The sequence below is a fragment of the Musa acuminata genome, chromosome BXJ2-4 (assembly GCF_036884655.1).
Source record: "Musa acuminata AAA Group cultivar baxijiao chromosome BXJ2-4, Cavendish_Baxijiao_AAA, whole genome shotgun sequence".
NCBI classification, from domain to species: domain Eukaryota; kingdom Viridiplantae; phylum Streptophyta; class Magnoliopsida; order Zingiberales; family Musaceae; genus Musa; species Musa acuminata.
The window spans coordinates 29,992,255-30,017,254 of record NC_088341.1 but is presented as its reverse complement, the minus strand read 5'-3'; the positions used below and the strand labels follow the sequence as shown (position 1 = coordinate 30,017,254).

The 25,000-nt window shown below is 40.4% G+C and overlaps 3 protein-coding genes and 1 long non-coding RNA gene across 5 annotated transcripts; 1 reads left to right on the top strand and 3 right to left on the bottom strand.

Moving 5' to 3' along the window:
• The first annotated feature begins 9,511 nt into the window (after positions 1–9,511).
• On the top strand, positions 9,512–10,341 carry LOC103982055 (RPM1 interacting protein 13). Its single transcript, XM_009398855.3, has 3 exons — positions 9,512–9,696; positions 9,813–9,899; positions 9,978–10,341. The coding sequence occupies exons 1-3, from the start codon at positions 9,529–9,531 to the stop codon at positions 10,167–10,169; spliced, it is 447 nt and encodes a 148-aa protein (XP_009397130.2). The 5' UTR covers positions 9,512–9,528; the 3' UTR covers positions 10,170–10,341.
• On the bottom strand, positions 9,847–10,747 carry LOC135610240 (uncharacterized). Its single transcript, XR_010486080.1, has 3 exons — positions 10,705–10,747; positions 10,488–10,581; positions 9,847–10,284 (listed from the first exon to the last, which is right to left on the bottom strand). It is a non-coding gene; the product is annotated as an uncharacterized LOC135610240 (long non-coding RNA).
• Positions 10,748–14,077: 3,330 nt separating this feature from the next.
• LOC135610238 (zinc finger CCCH domain-containing protein 56-like) lies at positions 14,078–16,818 on the bottom strand. Of its 2 annotated transcripts, none has more exons than XM_065104495.1 (2): positions 15,732–16,818; positions 14,078–14,937 (listed from the first exon to the last, which is right to left on the bottom strand). In XM_065104495.1, exons 1-2 carry the CDS (start codon positions 16,519–16,521, stop codon positions 14,669–14,671), a joined length of 1,059 nt encoding a protein of 352 aa, XP_064960567.1. In that variant the 5' UTR covers positions 16,522–16,818; the 3' UTR covers positions 14,078–14,668. The 2 variants fall into 2 exon arrangements, with proteins under 2 accessions (XP_064960567.1, XP_064960566.1); XM_065104494.1 differs by having other exon boundaries at positions 14,078–14,947; positions 15,732–16,817.
• Positions 16,819–18,102: 1,284 nt separating this feature from the next.
• On the bottom strand, positions 18,103–24,935 carry LOC135610239 (uncharacterized protein At2g38710-like). Its single transcript, XM_065104496.1, has 5 exons — positions 24,562–24,935; positions 22,579–22,698; positions 18,974–19,088; positions 18,693–18,786; positions 18,103–18,502 (listed from the first exon to the last, which is right to left on the bottom strand). Exons 1-5 carry the CDS (start codon positions 24,663–24,665, stop codon positions 18,300–18,302), a joined length of 636 nt encoding a protein of 211 aa, XP_064960568.1. The 5' UTR covers positions 24,666–24,935; the 3' UTR covers positions 18,103–18,299.
• Between the last annotated feature and the right edge of the window lie 65 nt (positions 24,936–25,000).

Sequence of the window (25,000 nt, the reverse complement as noted above, 5' to 3'; positions counted from 1 at the left end):
TTGATGTGGAGGAATATGTTCGAACATGCCTTACTTGCCAACAAGACAAGGTGGAGCAGCGGAAGCCGGTGGGGACTTTTGGAGCCGTTGCCCATACCAGAAAGGCCGTGGGAGAGCATTTCTTTAGACTTCATATCAAGCTTGCCACCTGTAGGGGGACTCGGATCGATACTCGTGGTTGTCGATCGGTTTTCAAAGTATGCAACTTTCATTGCTGCTCCCCTACACTGTTCAACAGAAGAGGCGGCCAGACTGATGATGAAGAATGTAGTGAAGTATTGGGGAGTCCCGTACAATATCATTAGTGATCGAGACGCTCGGTTCCTGGGACGATTCTGGACCGAGCTATTCAAATTGTTGGGGTCAAAGTTATACTTCTCTACAAGCCTCCACCCCCAGGAGGATGGCCAGACTGAAAGAATAAACTCGCTCTTGGAGCAATATCTCCGGCACTACGTGAGTGCCAATCAACGAGATTGGGTGAAGCTGTTGGACATTGCCCAATTCTCCTACAACTTGCAGCGGAGCTCTGCATCCAACAAGAGCCCCTTCGAAATTATCACAGGACAACAACCGTCGACTCCGCACACCATGGCAATTGGGTATACTGGGAGTAGTCCATCAGCCTATCATTTCGCAAAGGAGTGGCATCGAAATGCAGATATTGCGCGGGCCTACTTGGAGAAGGTGGCAAAGAGGATGAAGAAGTGGGCCGACTTGGGAAGGTGACCGCAAGAGTTCAAAGTTGGCGATTTGGTGTTGGTAAAGCTCCAACCAGCATCACTCCAATTCTTTAGGAATAGAGTCCACAAAGGATTGGTGCGCAAGTATGAAGGGCCCTTCCCGATTATCAGCAGGGTAGGCAACGTCTCTTACAAGTTGCAGCTGCCGGTGTGGTTCAAAATTCACAACGTTCTTCACCCCAGCAACCTAAAAGCCTACCACTCGGATCCGCAAGATGCTTCCCGAAGTGTTCCAACTCGGCTACCTCCCATCACAGGCTCCTACGAGAAGCGAGTGGAAACCATTCTGGCGGACCGCAAGATAAAGCTACCCAACGGAGCTGAGCAGACAGAGTACTTGGTGAAGTGGTGAAAGCTTCCCCGAATTGAAGCCAGTTGGGAGCCTGAAGACGCCCTGCGACATGAAGAAGAAGTCATCAACAACTACCAACAAGCGTCGACGAGGGCGTCGACAGTTCAAGTGGGGGAGAATGTCACGAACGGTCGTCGCGCACCCGCAACAACTCCGTTCAACAAACCGTTCGTCGCTCACACCTGCATGTACAGCTGCTTGACAGCATGTTTTCTCTTGGTTTTGGGTCATTTTGCTTGTAAATATGTAAGTTCGAACAAGCTGCAGCGTTACAAAGTGACCGCTCACCGAACCGAGCAAAACAACCCCAAAACAGCTCAGTTTTCGCGTGTCGCGGGAGGGTTGCAGAGAACTGCCTCCGCTCACCAAAACGTCAGCCATCTCAAACCCCAGGAACCCCCCGGGTGGCACAGGGCTGGATGGGGCTTCGGTTATATTCCGGGCGTTGAACTCTCTTTCGCAAGTTCGCACGTGACCTTTACGGGAACTTGTCTTCGCGCCCGGGACCAGGTGAGCGGCTGTTTGTGGGCTTGCAGCTGTTCGTTCATCCTTGAAAGCCTTGTTTTTCTCCCTCTCCCTCTTTTCTCTTGTGCATACAGGGTGTTCGTCGAATTGCTTGTAAAGCTTCCCCTTTTCGCGAGACTTCGGGACTTGTCCGTTGCTCGTTCTTTTGAACTAACCATCTTTCTCTTTTACAAGTCCTTCGAGACCTGCGAGAGGTTACAAAGTGGGCTGATCCTTGCGGAGCAATATCACAAGGGCGAAGCGCGACTTAGGCAATGCAAGCTAAGTTCGCGTCTTTGCCACAAGGGTAACTCGCGACTTAGGCAACGCAAGCTAAGTTCGCGTCTTTGGCCGCAAGGGTGCCTCACGCCTTAGGCAATTCCAGCTAAGGTCATGACAGCATACTGCCTGCTTCATTCCTTGGTCGTGCACTCTTGCATGACCCAAAGTCCTTCACTTTCGGCTATCTTGATAAGAAGCTCGTTGACACCGGTCTTACAAAGTTCCTTGGCCTCTGCCCTTCAGCCTTGCCTCGGTACTTGGAGTTTGCCTCTGCATGCTCCACCTCCTCGACCCCTTTCACGACCAAGCGCTCTCCCTCCATGAGAGCAAGGGATCAATGACTTTCACGGAAGTCCCGCCTCTGTGGTACCATGGTGCTGCCATGCCTATGGCCCTACTATCCGTCGCCTCGTATCTGCATCCCTTTTCTTCACGATCAGTAGATATGTCTCTGTGGCACTCCTCCGAGTCCACCTCCATTCTAACTAATGCTTGATTTTGGGTAGCTAAGTCCATCTGGACTCGTCGTCTCTTCCTCACCCCTTTCGACCCCCTACTTCAACACCTCTGTGTTCTCCAAGCAACACCCTTTGGTCGATGGAAATACAGACTGCAACTCCCATGCATGGCCTCTACCATCACGTTGTAGGGTTTGCATCGATTCTATTCTCCTTAGTTTCCTTGGTAGCAATGTTCGCTTACTCGACCTTGTTCTCTGACTTGCCGGGCTCCCTTAAGCGAATATGGGCTCTGGAGCAGTCCAACTCTCCAGTTGCTTCGATCATACCTCTGCATGATTAATTCTCTCCCATGGGACTCACTGGTACTTGCATTTGAACTTTTCCCTTGGTGGAACACAGCCCCTATATGCTGATGACCAAGGCTTTCATCCGATGCAAAATTCGATGCACGCACGGAAGACCCGCCTCTACGGTACCATGGGCTTCACTCCTTGAATCCATAGCCCTTCTTGCCATCATGTTGTTCACCGAAATGGAGCTTCCAGTAGCTCCCGATCATACCTCTGTATGATCTAGTCCCTCACGGGACTCATTCATGTGTATCGCATTGCCACGAACTGTTCCACCACGATCCGCTGCACCATGTCGCCTCCTGGTGACATCTCCATTGCATTTTGATCCTTGTGAGATGAACTCGAATTGTGATCCCTCTATGTGTGCCCTCTGTCAATACATCGCAAGGTCTCTTCCACCTTCGATTTTGTTCTCTCCTTTGGCAATCGACCTTCATCCACCCACTCTTGGGTCACACCTAGATGAAGCATTGCTCTAGGACAGTCCGTCGCCTAGTAACTCCCGAAGTTGCCCGACTTCACTGCAATTAGTGCACCATTGTCTGGATCCTAGGCCTTTGCCCCTACCAGCATAATTTTCGCTGTGCATCGCTTCCTTCATGGCAACTTGAATGGCAACACCGTGGTATATTCTTCAAGAATACTCGCCTTTGCGTCCTCTTGCCCCGTGCCAAGGCCTTCTGAACCCAACTTCGCCTCCGCAAGTTGAGTCGCCTTAGTTCCTCCATCAAATGCTTCTCCGAGATAAGGTGCATGTGCCCAGAAGCTCCCTTCGTCTTTGGCACCATGCAAGATGAGTCCGCTCCGTCAGAATGAAGGACCCGTGGAACAACATGATCCTGCTCTTGCCTCTGCAAGAGTTTATGTCCTTAACCTCTGTCCAAGGAAAACACTATGCCTCCGCTCCATGTTCCATCTTTTATGCTGGTTCCCTTCATGCGGCTTGGGTACTTCGCCAAGTTACACCCAAGTTGCTTCGCTCCTAGTTTTTGCATTGAGTTGATGGTGGCCCTCGCGCCCACCATTCCACGGGTCAGCCCTCCCTTTAGTCCGATCTTCATATCGACTCTAAGTGTGCCTTCATTTGTGTTGCTTTGGGTCGCTCCCCTACTTGATCTCGCAATGCATCCACCAATGCATTCTCTCAAGCAAGATCATGCGACGACTCCTCGCCGCTTGCTCGGTCTATTGAGCTTCGTGGAGTTGTTGTTTATTGAGATACTCCTCAACATGTTCGGTCTGTTACACATGATTCTCACTCTAGAGAGCCGGGACTTATCCCTCCTGGATATCTATCCCATTTGAGCAACATCTCTCTTCGTTTCGGAGACCACCATCCCCTTGGACTACTCCGATTTGCTGAACAAATTGTGCATTGTTCTGCCTCCTGCAAACGCACTTGCTAGATTGCGACTCCACGTCAATACAGCCCCCGCTGCACCACTCAAGGCCTAGCAACATGCTGAACTCACTGCACACTTCAGCCTCCTACGGACGTATCCTTCACATGCCGAAGAGAAAGTTTTAGTGCTCCATGGCGCCGAGTTTCGGTCGCCTTGGGATGGCCGCGAACATTCCATCGTCCGCATACAAGCCCATGCATGAGTACCGAATTCTTCGAGTTAGCAATTCCTCTCACCTCTATGAGCTTTGCACAACTCTTTCGGTTGCCGAGCAACTCATTCCATCTTGCATGGTCTCATCCTTTACCAAGCGCCTCGCTTGCCTTGAGCACCATCAAGTATAATTGTCAACGTTGAGCCGTAGCTCAAACTCAGCCATCCCAACCTTTGTGCGCTCCGCATTCTTCCAAGATTGCTTGTTCTCGTGGTGCCTCTTGCGCGAAGGGTTGGCCATTCCTCTGAATGCCAATCTCAGATGCCCGCTAAACCGAACGACTACTTTTCCCTACATTTTTATGCATGTTTTCCCTCAAACGGTCGCGCGTGTGCTGACTGCCCTCAACGTAGCCCCGCTAGATCCCTCACGTTTGTATGCTAAGTGTTTCTATGAGTGCTTGTCTCGCTCTGATACCATTTGTCACGGACTTAGCTGGTATTACCTAAGTCATGCTGCATCCTTGCGTGTCCGTCCGTAAAGGTCAACCTCCCCGAAGCCTCCCATGGTCCCTTAGGACCCACAAAAGAAAAAACGGGTTAAAGAAAATGCCTCACTCGGGATCCACAAACAAACATTCCAGGAAATACTTCATAGGCAATGCAAATTACAAACAAACTTTACAAGCTCTAAATAGTTGCATAACAAAGGTTCAAAATGATCCACTACAGATCAAGAATCTCTCACAAGTGTCCACATGACACAACTTTTATTTACAAGCCTAAAGCGGTCATCAAACCCAACTAAAATAGAACTATTAAGCTTTCGGTTGTCCCTCTACATGCTAGGTAAAGTATGAACATACCAAAAGAAATGGACATACATAAGCATTACATCAAATATCCTATTTAGAAGTTTGTCCGTTCGGTGTAGTAAGCAGTACCTACAAACTTCCATAAACTCAGGAATCCTGAGTTGATCGCTTTTCTTCCCTTGTAGTCTTCCAATAACAACTCTTGTCATATGCATGGCAATGCTTATCCCAAACCCTACAGGGAGCAGGTTCATCGCATACATAGCAATAACACTGCAAACAATCAGCGAAGTTGCCTAGTCTATCAGGAAACAACCATATAATTATAATAACATTTATGGACGAAATCATAAATAACAAAATAAGGCCTAAAATGGTGATGCGTCCACAATGCATAAGTCTAAAGCGAGTTTAACAATAATATTTGAAATAATAATTAATACAAATTATGCGGAAAATTTTCTTATAAATATTTAATAGAACTAATAGACAGACACTAATGGTAGATGGTAAACAAAGATCATTGGCACATGGTTTTGCTACATTCAGTGTGTCTGCTTCTTTCCAATGCATAACAGATACAAATTGAGAGATACTTGGTTGTAGCTGCATGACAAGAACTTGCACTTTTGTTTGGTATCTCCCTTCTTTTCCTTTGTTAGGGTGCTAACCCACATCTCAAATTTTGTCTGAATTATCTAGGTTAACAAGGGAAAAAAAAAAAAGAAAGGATCCATAGATTCAGATACCAGAGGTCAAAAGTAGGTGAAATTTTGGTCCATGGTTCTATAACTATAACTGATGAAACTAGTAAATTCAGGATACCTAAAGTTACAATGTTTCCCATATCAGCTGATCTTTATCATTCAGATGGGACTTATATTAAATCCCATATTAACAGGAATAGGATGAGAAAGATAGTAGTGATTGAAAGGACTGTTGATCTTGAAATTTAATGGACTTTTGAAAAAAGAGATCATCTAAAAACATATTTCATTTGTCTAAAACAGAAACAATAATCTTGTTTCGTATGCCTTCTAGCCATCCTGCTTCCACCATCACCAATATTGTGGAGGTAACACAAAATACTGCACACCAATTTTCCCTTAATATTTTCTAAGATTATCAGTGCTTTCCTTAGACAAAGGTCAAGGACATGAACTCTTGCAGAGGCAAGAGCAGGATCTATTGTTCCATGGGTCCTTCATTCTGATGGAGTGGACTCATCTTGCATAGTGCCAAAGATGAAGGAAACTTTTGAGCATATGCACCTTACCTCGGAGAAGCATTTGATGGAGGAACTAAGGCGACTCAACTTGCGGAGGTGAAGTTGGGTTCAGAAGGCCTTGGCACCAGGCAAGAGGACACGGAGGCGGGTACTCTTGAAGAATATGCCACAGTGTTGCTAGTCAAGTTGCTAGGTAGGAAGTGGTGCACAGCGGAGATTGTGCTGGTAGGGGCAAAGGCCTAGGATCCAGACAATGGTGTACCATTTTCAGCGAAGTCGGTGGACTTCGGGAGCTACTAGGCGATGGACTGTCCTAGAGCGGTGCTTCATCTAAGTGTGACCCAAGAGTGGGTGGATGAAGGTCAATTGCCAAAGGAGTAAACAAAATCGAAGGTGGAAGTGACCCTACGATGTATTGGCAGAGGCCACACATGGAGGGATCATAATTCGAGTTCATCCCACAAGAATTAGAATGCAATAGAGATGTCACCAGGAGGCGACATGGTGCAGCGGATCGTGGTGGAACATTTTGTGGCAATGCGATACACACGACATAGTTCCGTGAGGGACTAGATCATACGGAGGTATGATCGAGAGCTACTGGAAGCTCCACTTCGGTGAACAACACGATGACAAGAAGGGCTATGGATTCAAGGAGTGAAGGCCATGGTACCGCAGAGGCGAGTTTTCCGTGCGTGCATCGAATTTTACATCGGATGAAAGCCTTGGTCATCAGCATATGGGGGTTGTGTTCCACCAAGGGAAAAGTTCAAATGCAAGTACGAGTGAGTCCCATGGGAGGGACTTGATCATGCAGAGGTATGATCGAAGCAACTAGAGAGTTGGACTGCTCTAGAGCCCATATTCGCTTAAGGGAGCCCGACAAGTCAGAGGACAAGGTCGAGTAAGCGAACGTTGCTACCAAGGACGCTAAGGAGAACAAAATCAGTGCAAACCCTATAATGTGATGGTAGAGGCCATGCTGGGAGTTACAGTTTGTATTTCCATCGACCAAAGGGAGCTGCTTGGAGAACACAGAGGTGTTGAAGCAAGGGGTCGAAAGGGGCGAGGAAGCGACGACGAGTCCAGAGGGAATTAGCTACCCAAAATCAAGCATCAGTTAGAATGGATGTGGACTCGGAGGAGTGCCATAGAGACATATCTACTGATCGTGAAGAAAAGGGATGCAGATGCTAGACATCGGATAGTAGGGCCTTGGGCATGGCAGCGTCATGGTACCGTAGAGGCGGGACTTCCGTGAAAGTCATTGATCCCTTGCTCTCATGGAGGGAGAGCGCTTGGTCGTAAAAGGGGCCGAAGAGGTGGAGCATGTAGAGGCAAACTCCAAGTACCGATATAAGGCTAAAGGGCAGAGGCCAAGGAACTTCGTAAGACCGATGTCAACAAGCTTCTCATCAAGATAGCCGAAAGTGAAGGACTTCGGGTCATGCGAGAGTGCACGACCAAGGAACGAAGCAAGCAGGCAATCCCAGAGGCGACCAATCTATTAGAGAATTACTCCAAGTTGGGGTGAAAACTTCTTGCATTCCAAAAGTTTGATGGCATTGAGAAGGTGAATCACAGTAGCAGCTGGAGTAGAAGATTGAATACTCAGCAAAGACGAAGAGTTGTAGTGTCGGAAAAGACTTCGACGAGGACATCGAAGGAATAAGTGGGGGAGAATGTCATGGACAAACTTCTAAATAGGATGTTTGATGTAATGCTTATGTATGTCCGTGTCTTTTGGTATGTTAATGCTTTGCACAGCATGTAGAGGGACGATCGAGGGCTTAATAGTCTCATTTTAGTCGGGTTTGGTGGCCGCTTTAGGTTTGTAAATAAAGGTTATGTCATGTGGACACTTGTGAGAGATTTTCGGTCTGTAGTTGACCATTTTGACCCTTTGTTGTGCAACTGTTCAGAGCTTATAAAGTCTGTTTATAATTTGCATTGTCTATGAAGTGTTTCCTGGAATGTTTGTTTGTGAATCCTGAGTGAGGCGTTCTCTCTAACCCGTTTTCTCTTTCGTAGGTCCTAAGGGACCATGAGAGGCTTCGGGGAGGCTAACCATTGCGGACGGACACGCAAGGGTGTCGCACGACTTAAGCAAAACCAGCTAAGTCCGTGACACGGTGTCGAAGATCATGCCAATGACATCTTGTTTCATTTGAATCTTTATATTGAAGAGCTCTTCTCGAAGCTTTAGACCAAGCGTTGGACTCAAGTTTATGACCTTCGATCTAGCCATTAGTGATAGACTTAGATTCGTATAAGGAACTAATGAAAATTCGATAGAGTTGTTATCCATAGGCATAGCTATGGTTTACAGCCTTTGATTAGTGGCTCCATTTGGCCTTCTTCGCATGCTTCTCGCTACGAATATTATTCTTTCTCTTGATGATCATCACCATGATAGGAAAGATAGAGAAGAAGAGATGGAAAGATACAGTAAAGGAGGAGAAGAGGGATTCAACGAGGACTTAGGACTCTAGGTGAGAAGGAAAAGAGGGAAGAAGTAAAAATAGAGGATAGGAGAGAGAAGGAGAGGTGACGGAAAGAGATGTAGGAGAGATAGATGGGAGGTCAATCATAGATGATGTTTGCAGCGCTCCTCGTTGCTCTGACAACTACAAAAGTCAAGCGATGTCGCTTTTGTGGGGTGCGACAGAGAACCGGTGACATTCATAGCACCCTCCTCTCTTCGCGAGGTTAGGCCTCGAGATTGTCTCCTCGTCGCTCTGAGTCACGTTGATTCGTCTTCTATGTGAGTGTTCGTAAACCGAATTAATTCGATAAAGTGACATGCGAGTCGGGTCGATTCTGCTCTTTTTACATTAATATTGGATCTGACCCAACTCGCCAAGCATGATCTAAGATCATACGATCGAGATTTCGAGTTGAACAATATTGGTTCGGTTCCATGCATGTCAAGTTCTTAGTAGCCATCTCGAAAGTTTGAAGCCAACCACTTTTAATCATGATTAATATTTATTTTTATATAATATAAAATACTTTTTATAGCTCAAGAGTTCTAAATTAGAATTATAACTAATAATTTCCTTGTAGTTATTATAAACAAAGGAGTTTATTGTGATAACATATATATATGTGGGTTTTTCTTTAGTTTTGGAAAGATGTTTATGCATATGCTAAAATTAAATTAATAGGAAATTTATAGACACATGGGTTGGGGAATTTAAAGACGAGGTCGAAAGAACAAAATAAACGAGGACTATGGAAGAAGATAAGGTTGACTTGGCGAAGGCGGTGGAGAAAGAGGAAAGCAGAGCTGACGACGAAGACGATGACTGCTATGTGATCGACCCCGTCGCTGATTGCTTCGGCAAGCTTACTCTCGGCGATCCTTCTGACGACGTCATCCTTGTTGCCGAGAAGGGACCTGTAAGTAAGCTCGCTCTCTCTCTCTCTCTCTCTCTCTCTGTGAATCATCGATCGAGACAAGAAGATCACAGATGCAGAGATTTGATGATTCTGAAGCTGTGGTGATGCCCCCACAGGTGGCACTCAGGGATTTCCCGCATCCGAGGCATCTCTGTGCAAACTTCCCCTTCAACTGCACCGCTCATGAGAGCTACTGTAGCAAGGTACACTTAGAACCCACACTACAACGCTTCCCCATCTCAATTGAAGGCCACCATTCCCAGTCTGTCTTCTGGGTGCAGTGTTTCTGTTATGTCTGCGAAGTAGCTGCTCCCTGCTCGCGGTGGAACGGAGCTAATGGACACTGCAGTGTCTACACCAAGGAAGGCCCGCGGTCAGAAGCCTCTGCTCAAGCTCCTCGTGCAGGAATCGATACGAAAGAAATGCAACCGCCGAGGTCGGAATACATGGGACGGATGAAGCTTTTAGAATAAAGGGCGCAGGCGCGACACAGTTCGCCGAGCCGCTGTTGTGCATCTCATGCTGCAACATGGTTGATATTTCTGGATAATCTTCTTGTGGATGTGTAGAACGCTTTCCCATCTCAGACTGCCATGAAATATACGTACAACGTCGTGAGTGGATTTGGATCCCAATAAATTCAAATGATAGCAAATAAAGGCGTTCGACATTAGCAAATTTCATCGCCAAATCCCCAAGTTCTATAAATTGTTAAGTAGCTAAAAGGAAGCTTTCTTTCTATCTTTGCTCAGGAAACCACCATAACGTGGACTCAGAAATCATTGGCGCACCTGAGTTCACCAAATCTTATAGAAGGAAGCTCGGCAAACTGCAACATGAGGAATACAAATTTGTAGATTTATGCGAGCTGAATAGAATGACACTCTACACACAACCATCAGCAAAATTAAATTCTCAAAAGATCCATTACGTTCAAAACAGGAAACACAAGGAGGAGGGTTGTACATTGTGACTGCATTTCCTTTAATAGACGAGGATATAGCATACCATCAAACTTGCCATAGGGTAGATTGCTCGCAGAGAGATCAGTCGTCATAGGAAACATGGAAATCGGTGGTGCACCCCAATGCCTCTGGGTCCTCTGCTCCGCAGCAGTCATAGAATTTGGCAGCATATGGTGGATCATCTGGACCGAGTTCGTAGTACCTTCAACAAGAACGAAAGGCACAAAAAAAAATACTTCAAAACCATAAAACCAATGGATCAATGGCGATGCTCATTTTGGATCAAGTGTTTGCTGACTTTAAATATAAAAAAAAAACTTCAAGCATATGTAAACAGAAAAGCAGATCAATAAAATATGAGAACACCTTTCAATATGCAGTTTTGACAAAATGTGGAAGCACATCAAGAACAAGAACTGATCCAATTATCTAATTCTTATATAGGAAGCAGAATAACCATTATCCAGTCGGCAACAGCAAACATCATGGGTATTTTTTTGAGGCCTCGAAGTTAGCATCATGCTGGCTAAACCAAACACTTCGAATATTGCAAGTCCAAACCGAAATTTGTAGGAAAAGAAAGGAAATTTGTCTGCATAGTTATGAGCATTTTGCAACTTATAAAGAGCAACAAAGGGCCAAGCACAAAGTAACATCGTGCTTATTTAGGCAATTTCTAGTATATAGTGGGCAGAAAAAGCTCCCATGCCTCAGATGCATAAAGCATATTATCAAGAGGCTAAAGTTCAAAAAGGAAATTAGATACTTGAACAGCCAAAGAAGCAAGAGTTTATGGCTTCATTCCCCTAGTGTCCTATTTTATTCGATATTATATAATCACAATCTTTAGTTATATTGGATCATTATTCAACAAGATGGAGAGATCAATGAAGATATTATTCATAGAATAAAAATGAGATGAATAAAATAATAAGATGTAGGAGTCTCGTGTAATTATCAATTAGATGTGGTGATTAAGAGAGCTAAAATGATTACTATCAACGATATGAAGAGAGATAAAGGAAGACTTAAAAGGATTTTATAGAACCTATAAATAAAGATTTAAAGCTTTTAATTTAACGAAACACATGACTTTTTATAAATTTCAATTATGGCAAAAGATCGATCCCATATAATTAAAACTTTATGACTTTGTTATTGTTGCACTATATAAATAAACGATATCAACTACTATGAAGAAATCTTTAAGCATATCAAATGAAAAGAAAGAGAAACTAGAACTCGCTTCTTACTCTACCATAATAAGAAAGACCATGGTTGTCTTAGAAAAGTAAATTCTTATGCTTGCAACTAAGAAAGATTTCAACAATTGGCAAACATAAAGAACTGATCTAATTACAATGGAAACCAGCGACTAAGTTAAGTCGGTAGAAAAACTCTAAATCTTTAGAATGACAAAATCGGGTCTCATGACAAACTTCAATCCTAGATCATCATCCATGGCTGTTTTTTGAGCTTAGCTGAGAATGGACACACCTCCTAATGCAACTATAACAAGAGAACAGGAAATGGTGGAAAGTAAAGGGCTATCCAATGTCCAGAACATACAATTCATCCGAAGCAATCATCTTATGAATCTTCCTGCTTGAAACTATGAATTAAAATAGGAATCATAGTCCAAGAAACATGGTGATTGTTTCTCTCTCCTTTTTATTATTTCAAAGACAACTTCTAGTCAAAATTCATTCCAAAATATTCTGATGTATCATTAATTAACACATGGAACAAATAGAGACAAAACACAGAGCACTATGTGATTATACAATAACGAGATTGTTGAAATGTCAAGCTACAAAATCATCATGAAAATAAAAATTCATAGGTCAAAAATACACTATATGTTACTCATTCGCCACATCTATGAAAATAAAATTGGGCACTGCACGTTATGTTCAGAAACAAAAACCGCAGCATCATCATTCGACTGGTTCACTTATGACGGCCCATAATAATCTATGTAGTTAAATTCCAAGATACTCTAAGAAATTGCACATTAACTATTTATGTGAATTAAGGTTTATACTTATTGGTGGCAGTTCCCGATGGGTAATTCATGGTAAGAGATACCGAGACGCACAAGGGTCATTAACTGGAAGAGGAATCTAACTCACCTGGAGGAAAGCTGCGCCCCAGGCGGCCAGATTTTATCTCTTGAGTTATTACCTCATAGCCTTAGGCACGATTACAAATTGTGGTCAAAGTAATCATTTTTGCACAAGGCATAGATTACAAATCAAAGACCTCAACTCAAGCGAAAAGACGAGAGATCAAAGTATTTATCCGGCCGAGCGGCGTCAGCATCTATGATTACAGAAAACAAGCATGCTCATCAAGAGATTTTTAGTGTCCTAATAAAGCCTCCATATCAAACATCAAGAACAGGAACGAGGTGATGGAAGACGGCTGCTGTTTCAAGAACCAGGCTACAGAAGAGAAGGAGATACTTGCCGTCTAAGGAGGAGGAGGAGGAGGGTTCGGATAGGGGAACCGCCACATACCTCTTTTGGTCGTCGTGCCTGCGGCAGACGAAGAAGGAAGGGTGGAACCGACAGGAGGAGGGCGTGTTGGAGGAAGAGTTGAAGGTCTCCTTGCATCGGCGGCACAGCTTTCCCCTTTGCGTCACCACACCTCCGCCGCCCAATCCCTCCTCCAAGGTTGCTCCCCCCTTCTCCATCTGCATTCTTCCAAAGGTGTGAATCAATCGCAATCTGTTCCGCGAATGATCTACCTTAAAAATGGGCCTAACAACAAGACAATATTGTAGATTAATGGGCCACATAGGATCGCTTAGGCCCAACATTAAGTAACATCCGATGGAAAGAAGATGGACTTCAATTCTTTGGCCCAAACTGATTAAAGGTCTATTAAAATCATCCCACGTCAAAAGTAGGGGATCAATGCGATGTTATATAAAAATATATAAATATATTCTCAGACGTAGACTGTGTACCTAAATCTTTGATTGCTGGAATCAGTATTTCAAGACATTCTTAGGAAAGAGTTGTCTCACTTACAAGTATCGATTAACATAGGACTTTTAGAATTTTTACTATATTCTACTAACTTTTTCCTTTCAATTAAGATTCATGGCTATATCAACTCATTACTCCTCATGCCTGCAACTACGAGGTGGTTCATAACGGTGTCACCGTGCAGGGTGCCAGATTACAAGGATGAAGGTATACTGTGGTTAGAGGCTCAAGTCAGAAGCAAAATTATTGAAAGATGATGATGAGGTAATATTTGGTACAAGCCAAATAACATTCTTGTCACAGAATTCTAACCTGCAAAATGTTGATAATGCCGCTTAGTAGCTGCTCACGTAATGCGTCAATTGTGATACGGAAAGAACCAATTTTTTTTTCTGCATAGCTATGACATTAACAAAATCCTAATGGAACAAAACAAAAAATCCCTGGAATACAGTTCAATTTAGTTCACAAACAAACTGACACAAACATTACTGAAACAGTTCAGTTGCAGCAAAAACAAAAGAGGCAATATATGTCAGTGTAGAAGCATTCCTGCAGCCGACCATATACCTTTGATGTCTGGCAAGATCAAATCCTTTACTGAGTTATTCTGGATCAACCACAGCAAACAGAGAACCAATGAAAGAGTATAAGCACCTTGCCCCCGTCATGAAATCAAATGATCCTTCTTTCTGTACTAAAAAAAATGTCATGCCATGTTAGCAGAATTTTTTGCAACAGTAAATGGTGCAAAACAAGAAGCTATGTCGAAGCAATTGTGTCCATAAAATCTAGCACAAGAAGCATCAAGTGATTTCACTTGCTTCTTCTACTATGATCTTCAGATTTCCCATGTTTTAGATAATCATGCCAAAAGATACCCTACTTCGCATCAGTAACCTCTCTTGCCTTTGGTACTCCACAAAACACAAACATTACCTTCATCGTGAACCAATAGCTAAAATGAAAACAAGTGACTATTATGTCTGCAGGTGCATTGCACAAGGTTCTACTCTATGTCATCAATCCAGTCACCATATATCTTACTAATTTTGTCAGGCCCCTTCCATTTTCCAACTGACCTCTGCCCCTGCCTCTGTACGACACCAGCGGACCTCTGAGAAGGGACGCCGATATGATACATATCAGCATGAGGAACTGAACTGTTTGAAGCAACGGAAGCATCCGATGGGGGGAACTTTGTGTGCACCCCACCATGCTTAGAGTCTGAAACAACCAAGGAGGCATCTCTACCTTCTGTTTCCACAGGACCCCCACCATACCTGTGTAGTTCTGTAGCTGAAAGTTATTCATGTACAAGCAGAATATAATGCAGACTAAATCTCGAAAGTTATAAATACCGCAAAAGTATTCCCACATGTACTAGAAAAAGAAAAATAAGTGTCAGGGAAGCGATAATTCAATGTATCTTTGGATTGGCAAACAGAAACAATAGTATTGGCATAATCTCATCAATTCATAATGGAGAAAATGGAGATACTAGTAAAGCATCTTTATGGTATCCATGTTCATGAATTCTTTAAGTTCAAGCCGCAGTCAACACCCTAGATGGACTATAGTCAAACTTAAAATGCTTTCGAACAGGATTTTGTTGTGCACAATTGTCTGGTTTAGATCTGAGAGATTTCCAATTCAAGATGTTTAACACTAGTCAAATCATCTGAACTAATAATCACCAAATAAAAATAAGATATAGATTAGACATCACAATCGAACAGATGTAAATTATTGTGGGCGATAGAAACCAACACAAGCACAGCAGACATAAGATTCATTCAAGATAAATGATCATACAACAAATGCACACACTCTGAGACCGGATTACTGAGGACCATCTGCAAGATCCTTTGTTTTGCAATGGATCATCACGAAATATGGCCACAAGGACTAGAGCCAGAATTAAATGAAGGAATTTGTATAATTCAAGAAGAAAACTAATCCTATAAAGATGTTATCGTTATTTTTGTTATGGGTTAGCAAGATCTTGAGCAGGCATAAAACACCTCAGGGCTATTCCAACTAAAGATGGAAACTAGGAGCAAGATTCTTGTCATACCTGCTGCACCATGAGCAAAGTGGCACTTGTTGCCAAAGGGGCAATACCCAGTCATCTCCCACTTGTGACAAGTCCTCGTCTTCCAATTTGAAGGTTTCTGAGTCGGCGTATTCGCACCTCCCCCTAGTCCGCTGCCTCCAACCATGGGCGACAGACTGATCGTCACGCTCTCCCGAGCCTTGGATTGCTCATCATGGATGAAGGTGCAACTATCCCCATACGGGCAGCCCTCTTCGGTGTAGAACTTCTTACACCGCCGTCCTTTATAAGATCTCTCGGACTCCCCAGCCACGACCGATGAGTTCATCGTCGGTATCCGACGTTCTTCTCTGGGCTCGGAGGAGCCCTCCTCTTGAGCCGCCACAATTTCTTGCCAGTTTGGCGGCGGCCTGCGGAGCTCCTCGATCCCATGAGCAAAATTGCAGTTCGTGATGTAAGGGCAAGTCCCGGCGCGGAACTTGCAGCAAAGCTTCGTCTTAAAGAACATCTTCCCGATGGCCTTGGAAGTGGTAGTCCTGTTACCACCCTGGGCATCCGCTTGGGAGTTCCGACCTTTCTTGCCCGGGGGCTGCTCACTACCGGCCCGAGACCGGGACAGGCGGCCGTCGTAAGCGGAGTTGGAGGCGGCGTCGGCGGATGGGTCTCCGCTCCAAGAACGGTAATCCTCGTCGGTCGCCCACATTGGCTGGTCGTTTCCTCCCGGGGGCCAGGAATCGGGAGGGCCGGAGGCGTCCGGGATGATTGCGATGGCATTGCTACCAGGGTACGCAGCTCCACCGCCATAATCCATTGAAATAACACGCGGAATTCCAACGAGAGGTTTCAAGATTTCGGAGCGAAGCGGAAAAGTCGGAGAGAGAGAGAGAGAGGCCAAATCCTAGGAAGCGGCGGCTTAAGATGGGTAAATCCACGAAGCAACAACGCCGAGAGGAAGAAACCCTAGCGATCTCCGCAGTGTGGTGATTTGGGGGACGATGACGGCGAACAAGAAATGAAGGGATCGACCGAATTCGGGAGAACGAGAAGGGGCAGGTGGGTGGTCATGTGCGTGAACTTTCGATTTGTTGCATCACTTTCTCTTGCTTGTTCGGTCCCAAGTATTTCTATTTCGGCTCCAAACTTGCCAAATGAGATCGTGGAATTGAGGGCAAAAGCCCAACTTCTCCCTGGACATCAGCCCATGGTAACAAATAAAATAAAATCACGTAATAATAAAATGAATCAAGTGCACCCATTTCCTACTCGCCCCATGGCGGGACCCACCTAGGAATTTCCTCGGCTGCCACGTAAAATATTGTAATATAAAAAATATATAGCTTTATCAAATCACCCATTAATCCTTTTTTTTTTGTGCCAAAGTTTTAAATAAGAGAAAAATTAACATCTTATACACACTTAGCGACCGAGAACATGTCACATTATTGTTAAAGTTGTACCGAACAATCATGTCTATCATTAGGTGTGAGTGTATATATATACATTATATATAATTTATTTATTTATTTATACTTCTTTTTGCAAAGTGCAATCTACTTTTAAGAATGTATTAGTCAATATATAATCATTTGAAAATTATTGCAACTAAAATGAGAAATAGCATCCCTCACAAGTATTTATAGTCAAAATGTTTTAGGAGGAAAGAAAGATGATTCTCCTAAAAAAACTCTATATTTTAATTTTTTTAAAATAAATAATATCTTTAATTTTAAAAAATCCAAAATACCCTTCAAACATTTTTTTCATCAATTTTTTGTTTTTATCAATTTTTAACTATTATAATATTTTTATTTGATTCATTTGTAAAATTTTAATAATATTTATAGTATTTTATTGATATAGTAAAAAATATTATAAATATTATTAAAAAAAATATTATAAATGATATCATATCATGCTTCTTTTGATTATTATTACTTACAAATTATTATAATATCAAATTTTAAACTTATAATTAATATCATAATACTATAAATCTATTTTACGTCATTTATATTATTTTCAAGTACATTTTACATTGTTTTTGTTATGATGATCAAAATTGTGATGATCATAATACTATAATAGGTCAAAAATACTATAACAATACTGTAACAAACCAAAACACTATCACAAACTAAAACTATTTTTAAAAATAATTTAATTTTTTATTTAGATTATTCTATTTGAGAAAAAATAAAATAAAATTCATGGATTGAAAAATACCTAAAATATATATTTTTTTGAAGGAAATAATAAAAAAATTCAGTGTAAAATCAATATTCAACCGACCTAGACTTTCAGCGCTCTTTTTTTTCTGCTCAGGCATTATTCCCCTTCTACCTGCTTTCGCCGCTACGTTAAATATAATTTGAGTGTAACAGAAGTGAATAGGTGCATGGTAATAAGTGAATAGTATAAAGTCAGGAGGAGAAACAACGTAAACCATGGATAGTGTTTGTAATGTGAAGTAAATGGGGTAGGCTTCGAATGCCTTACAAACAAGCAGGAGGGAAGTTCGACCCAACTGCCTTAAATCAAGTTTAAATGTACTCCACAGTTCAGAGATCCGACAATGAGGTATCTGGTGAATCAATGGATGGGTTTAGCCCCATTAATTAGAAGGGAATCACCTCTAGTCATCTTGACGTAAGAAGCATAGTCTCTGTAGTGCATGGTGTAGAGGGTGGACTGGTAGCGGGTAATGTGAAGTCGATTTCGAAGCGACTCGCTTATGGCACCATTATATCCTGCTTTCCTCATCAGTGAATCGATGGTTTCTAGCTTAGTCCAACCTGCTCCATTCAACAAAAAAACAAAAAGAGTGAAAAGTGAATAAAACTGGAACCTCAATGGTATCACTATTTCTTGAGAAACATCCGGACAAATTGTATTGATGAGAGAGAGCTTCGGCCGTCCTTTAAAAGCTTTACAAAGGATTGGACAGAGGCAAACTGAGTAGCAGCTGGTAAGGTACAAACTGACCTTCATGGGCAGCAACCTCAGGCAAGTATGTTGCACTACGCCTAGTGTTGTAATCAGGGTCAGTAAATTCAATGATCAAACCATGTTTCCCAACCTGCAACAGTGAGCACTTATTTCAATAAAAGCATGTTCCAAAACTAGAATTAATTATAAAAATGAGCATTGACATGAAGGTGGGAGTTGTCAGCTAAAAGAATGAAAATTTTGCTAGCTACAAACAAACAAATAATAGAACTAAATGTTGATAAAAAAGATATTTTCGAGAATGTCAAATGGCAAACCTCCCAATCAAGGTAGTCAAGAGCAGGTTCATAATCAGTTAATATAGATACTGTACATTCCAAAAATGGCAGTTCTTTAGCCTGTATTGGAGGAAAGCGGCGGTCCCTCAAAGCACTGTGAAATGACGAAGAATCATTAGCTACTAAACCACATAACATGTCAACGGAAACAACAGAAAATTCCTGTGTCAACAGAAGTTTCATACCAATACTCTGATACAACAGTGCCAATTGTTATATTATCTGAAACCAAGAAGCGCGTGCATCATGTAACAAATTCACAGAAAGTTATCAGATCAAGACATTATAAGTAGAGGTAACCTCTAAACCTCATGATCCACCATGACACAGCAAAAGATGCTTGCCAGCGTGAAAATGAAATACTAGTTGCAATATAGCCAAATAACAAAGATAAGAGCGACTGCTATGCTACATTATCAATGCTTCATCACTGCAGAAAGTTTTCTTTGTTCAAATTGGTTAACCATGCATGTGCCCAGATCAAAAAGTATGCAGTGATAAACTAAGCTAATAAAGGAACAAACCTATCAAATTGCCCCTAATTGCAAGCACAATATGGATGAAAAAGTTGCCACACATCTTTGTCAATTCGAAACAATTTTACCATTTCCATCACAACAATTACAACAACAACAAAGCCAAAAAACAATTTCAACTATTTGGGGTTAGTCACATGGAGCTTTTGTCACTATTGAGATATGTAAAAAATCATATGATTAGTTAAATTAAAAATATTTAAATCTTTATTTATTGTTTCTATTAAAGTATTTTTTAGTCTTCCTCTATCTTTCATTTGACCTCTTCTAATTACCAATTTATAGGTCTCCTGAGTGCACGTTTATATCATCTTAAATGATTCTCCTTTATTTCGTCCTCTATTGAAGATATACCTAATTATTCATGAATAAAAATATTTTTTTTCTTATCTTTCTTAATAACTCAACGCATTCACATCTCACCTCAACATTTTCATCTCAAGTTCTCAACAACACAAAAGTTTGGTATATGTTATTTTTTAATCACCCAACACTCAAATCTATAAAGTATTACTAGTCTAATAATTATCTTATATATATTTTTTAATTTGTATCCAATGATCACATGACTCTTGATGCCCTTGTCATTTTAACTATCATGTTTTTATTTTATGAATAATATCTCCATCAATCTATTCATCTCATTGAATAATTGATCCAAGATACCTAAAATTTTTACTTAATGGAACTTCTTATCATTCAACTTGACTATAACCTCATGTATGTTTGAATATTATTAAAATTGCATCTTATATACTTAGTTTTAGTCCACTTAATTTAAAACCCTTAGTAGCTAAGAATTGCCTCCACGTTTAGAATTAATTCTATTTAGCCTCTCATCAAGTAAGTTTCATGTCTCTCCTATAAATGACTAGTAGATTCATCCATTATTAATGTGAAAAAATGAGGACTTAATATGCACCAGTAATATAGTTTTATACTAATAAAAAACTCACTATACACACCCCATATGGTTTTAGGACTAGTAAATATATTATCACATATATCTTTAATAACATCAATATAATTAGTGAATATATCTTTCTTTTCTAAAACTCACCATGATAAATCTCTATGAACTCTAGGCTTCTCTAAATTAATAAAAACAATAAACAAAACTTTGTTTTTCTCTCTACATTTTTCATTAATTATTTAATAAATAAATAGTTTTTATTGTTGATCTTCCAAGCATAAAATCAGATTAATTTTTAGAGATATTTGTTTTAAGTCTTATCTTACTTTTAATAGCTCTTGCCTAAAGTTTCATAGTATACTTATATTTTAATTCTTCAATAATTAGAACAATTTTATATGTCACAATTATTCTTGTAGATTGACACTTTATCCATTCATCAAGCATCTTTCTAAATCTAGTTAGCCAAGTTATTTCTTGATCACCTAAATTTTTTCAAACATAATATCAAGAAGTCCTACACTCTTAGTTATTTTCATATTTTGTAAGGTACTACCTCTGATTTTATAAATAAATCTATTATTATCAAATCTATCTATCATTAAATCTATGTTCATTCAATAATTTATAAAAAAACCTTCATATTTCCTTAATTTCATTATCAATAATTTATCATATTTTTTTAAAGCATTTGTGCATATGATATTATCTAAATCCTTACATTTTTTTCCTTAGGATTAGCAATTTGATATATATCTTCTTTTTATTTTTGATATGTAATTTATTGTATAAATTATCTGAAGATTTATATCTTATCATACTAACAGCTCTCTTAACCTCTTTTTTAGATTTTATATATCTTTTAAATTTCTTCTTATTTTTATAAGTTTATCTATTTTTAAAACACAATCTTTTAGTAATAATTATTTTTTGAATTTCCTCATACCACCACCAACTCTCTCTTAAAACTATATCTCTATCTTTAGTTTAGCAAGAATTTTCTTTATTAAACTCTTAATCATATTGACCATCGTAATCCAAATAATATTAATATTATTATATTCCAGGCAACCTCTTTTTCCATCCTATTCTTAAAAATCCAAACTTTATCATCTTTAAAATTCCACCATCTAGACCTAATAAATTTGGACTATCTTTATCTTTAATTGGTAACTTCTTTGCCTATTCTTTCAATATACTAATATAATTTATAATCCTTATTCAACACCAATGATGTTAAGGACATTCTCAGATTTCCCATCATCGATGTTCAGTTTTTCTCCAATAAGGTGATACTACCTTTTATCATCCATCCCTCTGATCAACACCTCACATGAACTGCAACACATGAACATGTGATTTCATGATCAATCAACAAATATGTAATTGATGTGATCAAAGCTTTCTTACATCACTAATTACCAATCATTTCATAGGTTCAAGACAATAAGCAAATATTTAATTTTTCAGATATATATTGTGTTACTCTGTTGAATGAATTTGAACGCACAATGGGAGCTTCAACATCTGTTATGTTCCTTTTAAACTGGCTTACTATACCCAACGCTACAACTTATTTTCATTTTTAATTACTTGGCACACAATCATAAGAGGCTTCTATTTGTTTCAGCTTTTAACTAATGTGAGACCAGGTTATTTTATTCAATCAACCATGTTAGTGCTGTAAATATATGAAAGTGCCAGTGGAGATTAAAACTATAATAATGCTAAAGAGAAAGTTTTATCCACATCAATTAGTTACACATTAACCACCATGATTCATACAAAAATGGAAACGCATCAACAGTTCCCTGCATATACAGCTTGCAAACAAGGAGGAAGCAAATTTGCTAAATTAATAATATAGTTTCCATCATATGAACTTACAGATGAAGAAAAATTAAAAGTATTGCATATCAGAGAACAGAAGGCATACAAATTTAGACAATGTAATCAACATATTTTGCCCTTATCTACGTTCCAAGCCACTGATAAATTGCAATCCTTTCTCAACTGATTTGATTGCATATTCTAGTCAGCTTCTAATTTTAATTAGAATCATAATGATTACTGTTCTTCCAAGAGAGATCATATGCTAACATTAACTCTTGATGGAACCAACAGTAGAAAAATACCTTGTTAATGCATAATCCCTGAAACCATTGATTATGCAGCGGGCTTCTAGAGTTCCAATACATCCACGGAGACGAGGCTCTGCTCCGTTGATTGCTTTCTTCCATGTAACAAACAATGGGCTGAAATGGAAAAAAAAAAAAAACTAGATTATGCAGTCATATATGTCTAGCATCCACTAGCTGATACCTATATACATATTATGAATACCCTGAAGAATGCAGTCTAAGCAAGATGGAGTTCTGCATCATGATGTTCAAGTTCATGAAATGAACTAAATAGCTGTTTATGGATGCTTCAAAAGAGTTTAAAAAATATGCAATCGCAGTCCAAATATTTTAATAACTCTTAGACATTTCTGTTTCAAGTTTTATCCTAACTTTGATAACTCTTTCCCAAAATTTCATTGTACACTTATATTTTAACTCTTCTATAATTAGAATAGTTTTGTCTGTCATCCTTATTCTTGTAAATTAAATAATGAACAGACTTTAGGATGAGGGTGAAAATGTAAAAGCAGAAATACAAATTACAAGAATTAAATAATGAACAAAATATAATATGAAAAAGCATATTATAAAGTAACAGCTTAGAAACATCCAGATATGCATTGGAAAAACAAAAGGAAAGAAATTCCAGCCAAAAAATAGCATCAGAAATATGAAAATATCATTTAACTTTATATTTATTTTGCTTTTATGGATAGGGTGAGACTTAGTGTTGGGTAAGGTTACTCCCTAGTGACTTGTGTGACAAGACTCGAATCACAGACGTGGCCTCTCCACTGGCAAAGATGAGGATATATAAATTGATCCTCCCTAAACACTGCATCGGCAGAAGTCTTTTGTTCCCACGGATTAATTGTGTATCAAATTTTTACATAGGATTATAATTTTGAACCTCATGGCAATAAGACAACCATGCAAGCCAAGTTCTGATATAACACACATCAAGTATTGAACATATACCATGCCAGGGTACAAAAACAGCGGTACATAAACAGCCAGACATAGCATCGGACTAGGTGCTTATCATCCAAGTATGGTTCCTGCACATGCTTGGTACATATTATAATGATAGTTGTAATATAACTTGTACTAATAGCTTATGTTATTCCTGATACGTCATATAACCTTCTAAGAAGGAAAAAGATCAAGTGAATAATGAAAAGATACAGTCAAAGATGAACAGAAGTTAACAGAAAAATTAATACTACAACTTGCTCAAATAGATTATGAAGCATAAAAATAATAAATGAATGCTGATATGGATGTGACAAAATGATAAAATAAAAGATATTTATATATGTAATCAAAAAATAATTTAACATGGTATGCACATGTCCAGAGAAAATTAATAGATTCACTGATTAGATGAGGTGATATATTTAAAATCGGTTGCAAGAAGAGGTAGAGAAAGACATAGGAAAATTAGAAACAACACAGAGAGTCTAAATAGTTCTTAATTACATAGGAGCGAATGCAGAGGACTATTCTAGGAGCTCGTAGTGAAAGCCAATGGTAGTCATGACTCCCAACTGCAACAAGGGTCAGCAATTCACAAGAGGAGGAGGGTGAAGGGGCAAGGATTAACGGTTTTCTTATCAACCACAGATAGTACAAGAAGCTACCTAAACGCACTGAATAATCAAACATACAAAGCAAGTATTCTCCACAGCAAAGATCAATTGATACGACACAAGAAAGAAGACCTGTGTCCTAATAATCAATCGATCCAGCGAAACCCAAACAAGTAAACTCGATATATCACCCCGTTGCTGCATCAATTAGCTTCATCAACTCCAAGAATCTAGGAACAACTTCTCACGGAACCAAACGACCGAAAATACCCAAAATAATGAATCGGCAAAAGAAAACACATGAAATCCCTCCGATCATCCAACAAAATCCGTCGACGAGAGGAGCATTGGTCGAAACCCAATCGACAAGAAAAAGAAGGGGCAAGACGGGGTCCAGGGTCCTTACTGCTGGCCTTCCTCGAAACCCGGGGGCGGCGCCTGCTCGCTGTTATAGTGGGCGACGAGAGTGTCGAAGCAATAGACCGCCATTTCCCGATTGGCAGACACCATGTTGTGGATCGAAACACGGGGAATCTAGCGCGAGAGAGCGATCGGCGGCGGGGAGAGGGGATCTACGCGGGAATCGGATCGAGAGAGGAAGGGGGGCACCGTCGCCGTCGGGCTAAGAAGAGGGGTTAATGTTGGGTTGAGAAAAAGGCCACGCTTCAGAGGGCGTTAACAATAATATCGAAACTAAACGCACAGGATGCGAAGAGATGTCGAGGCCGTCGAGAGCGAATCATGATTCGAGAGAGAGAAGCGCGGAAGAGGATAAAAAGAGGACGAGAAAGAGCACATAGTAAACACAACCGATGCCAACAAAATAATTATTAACTTAAATGAAA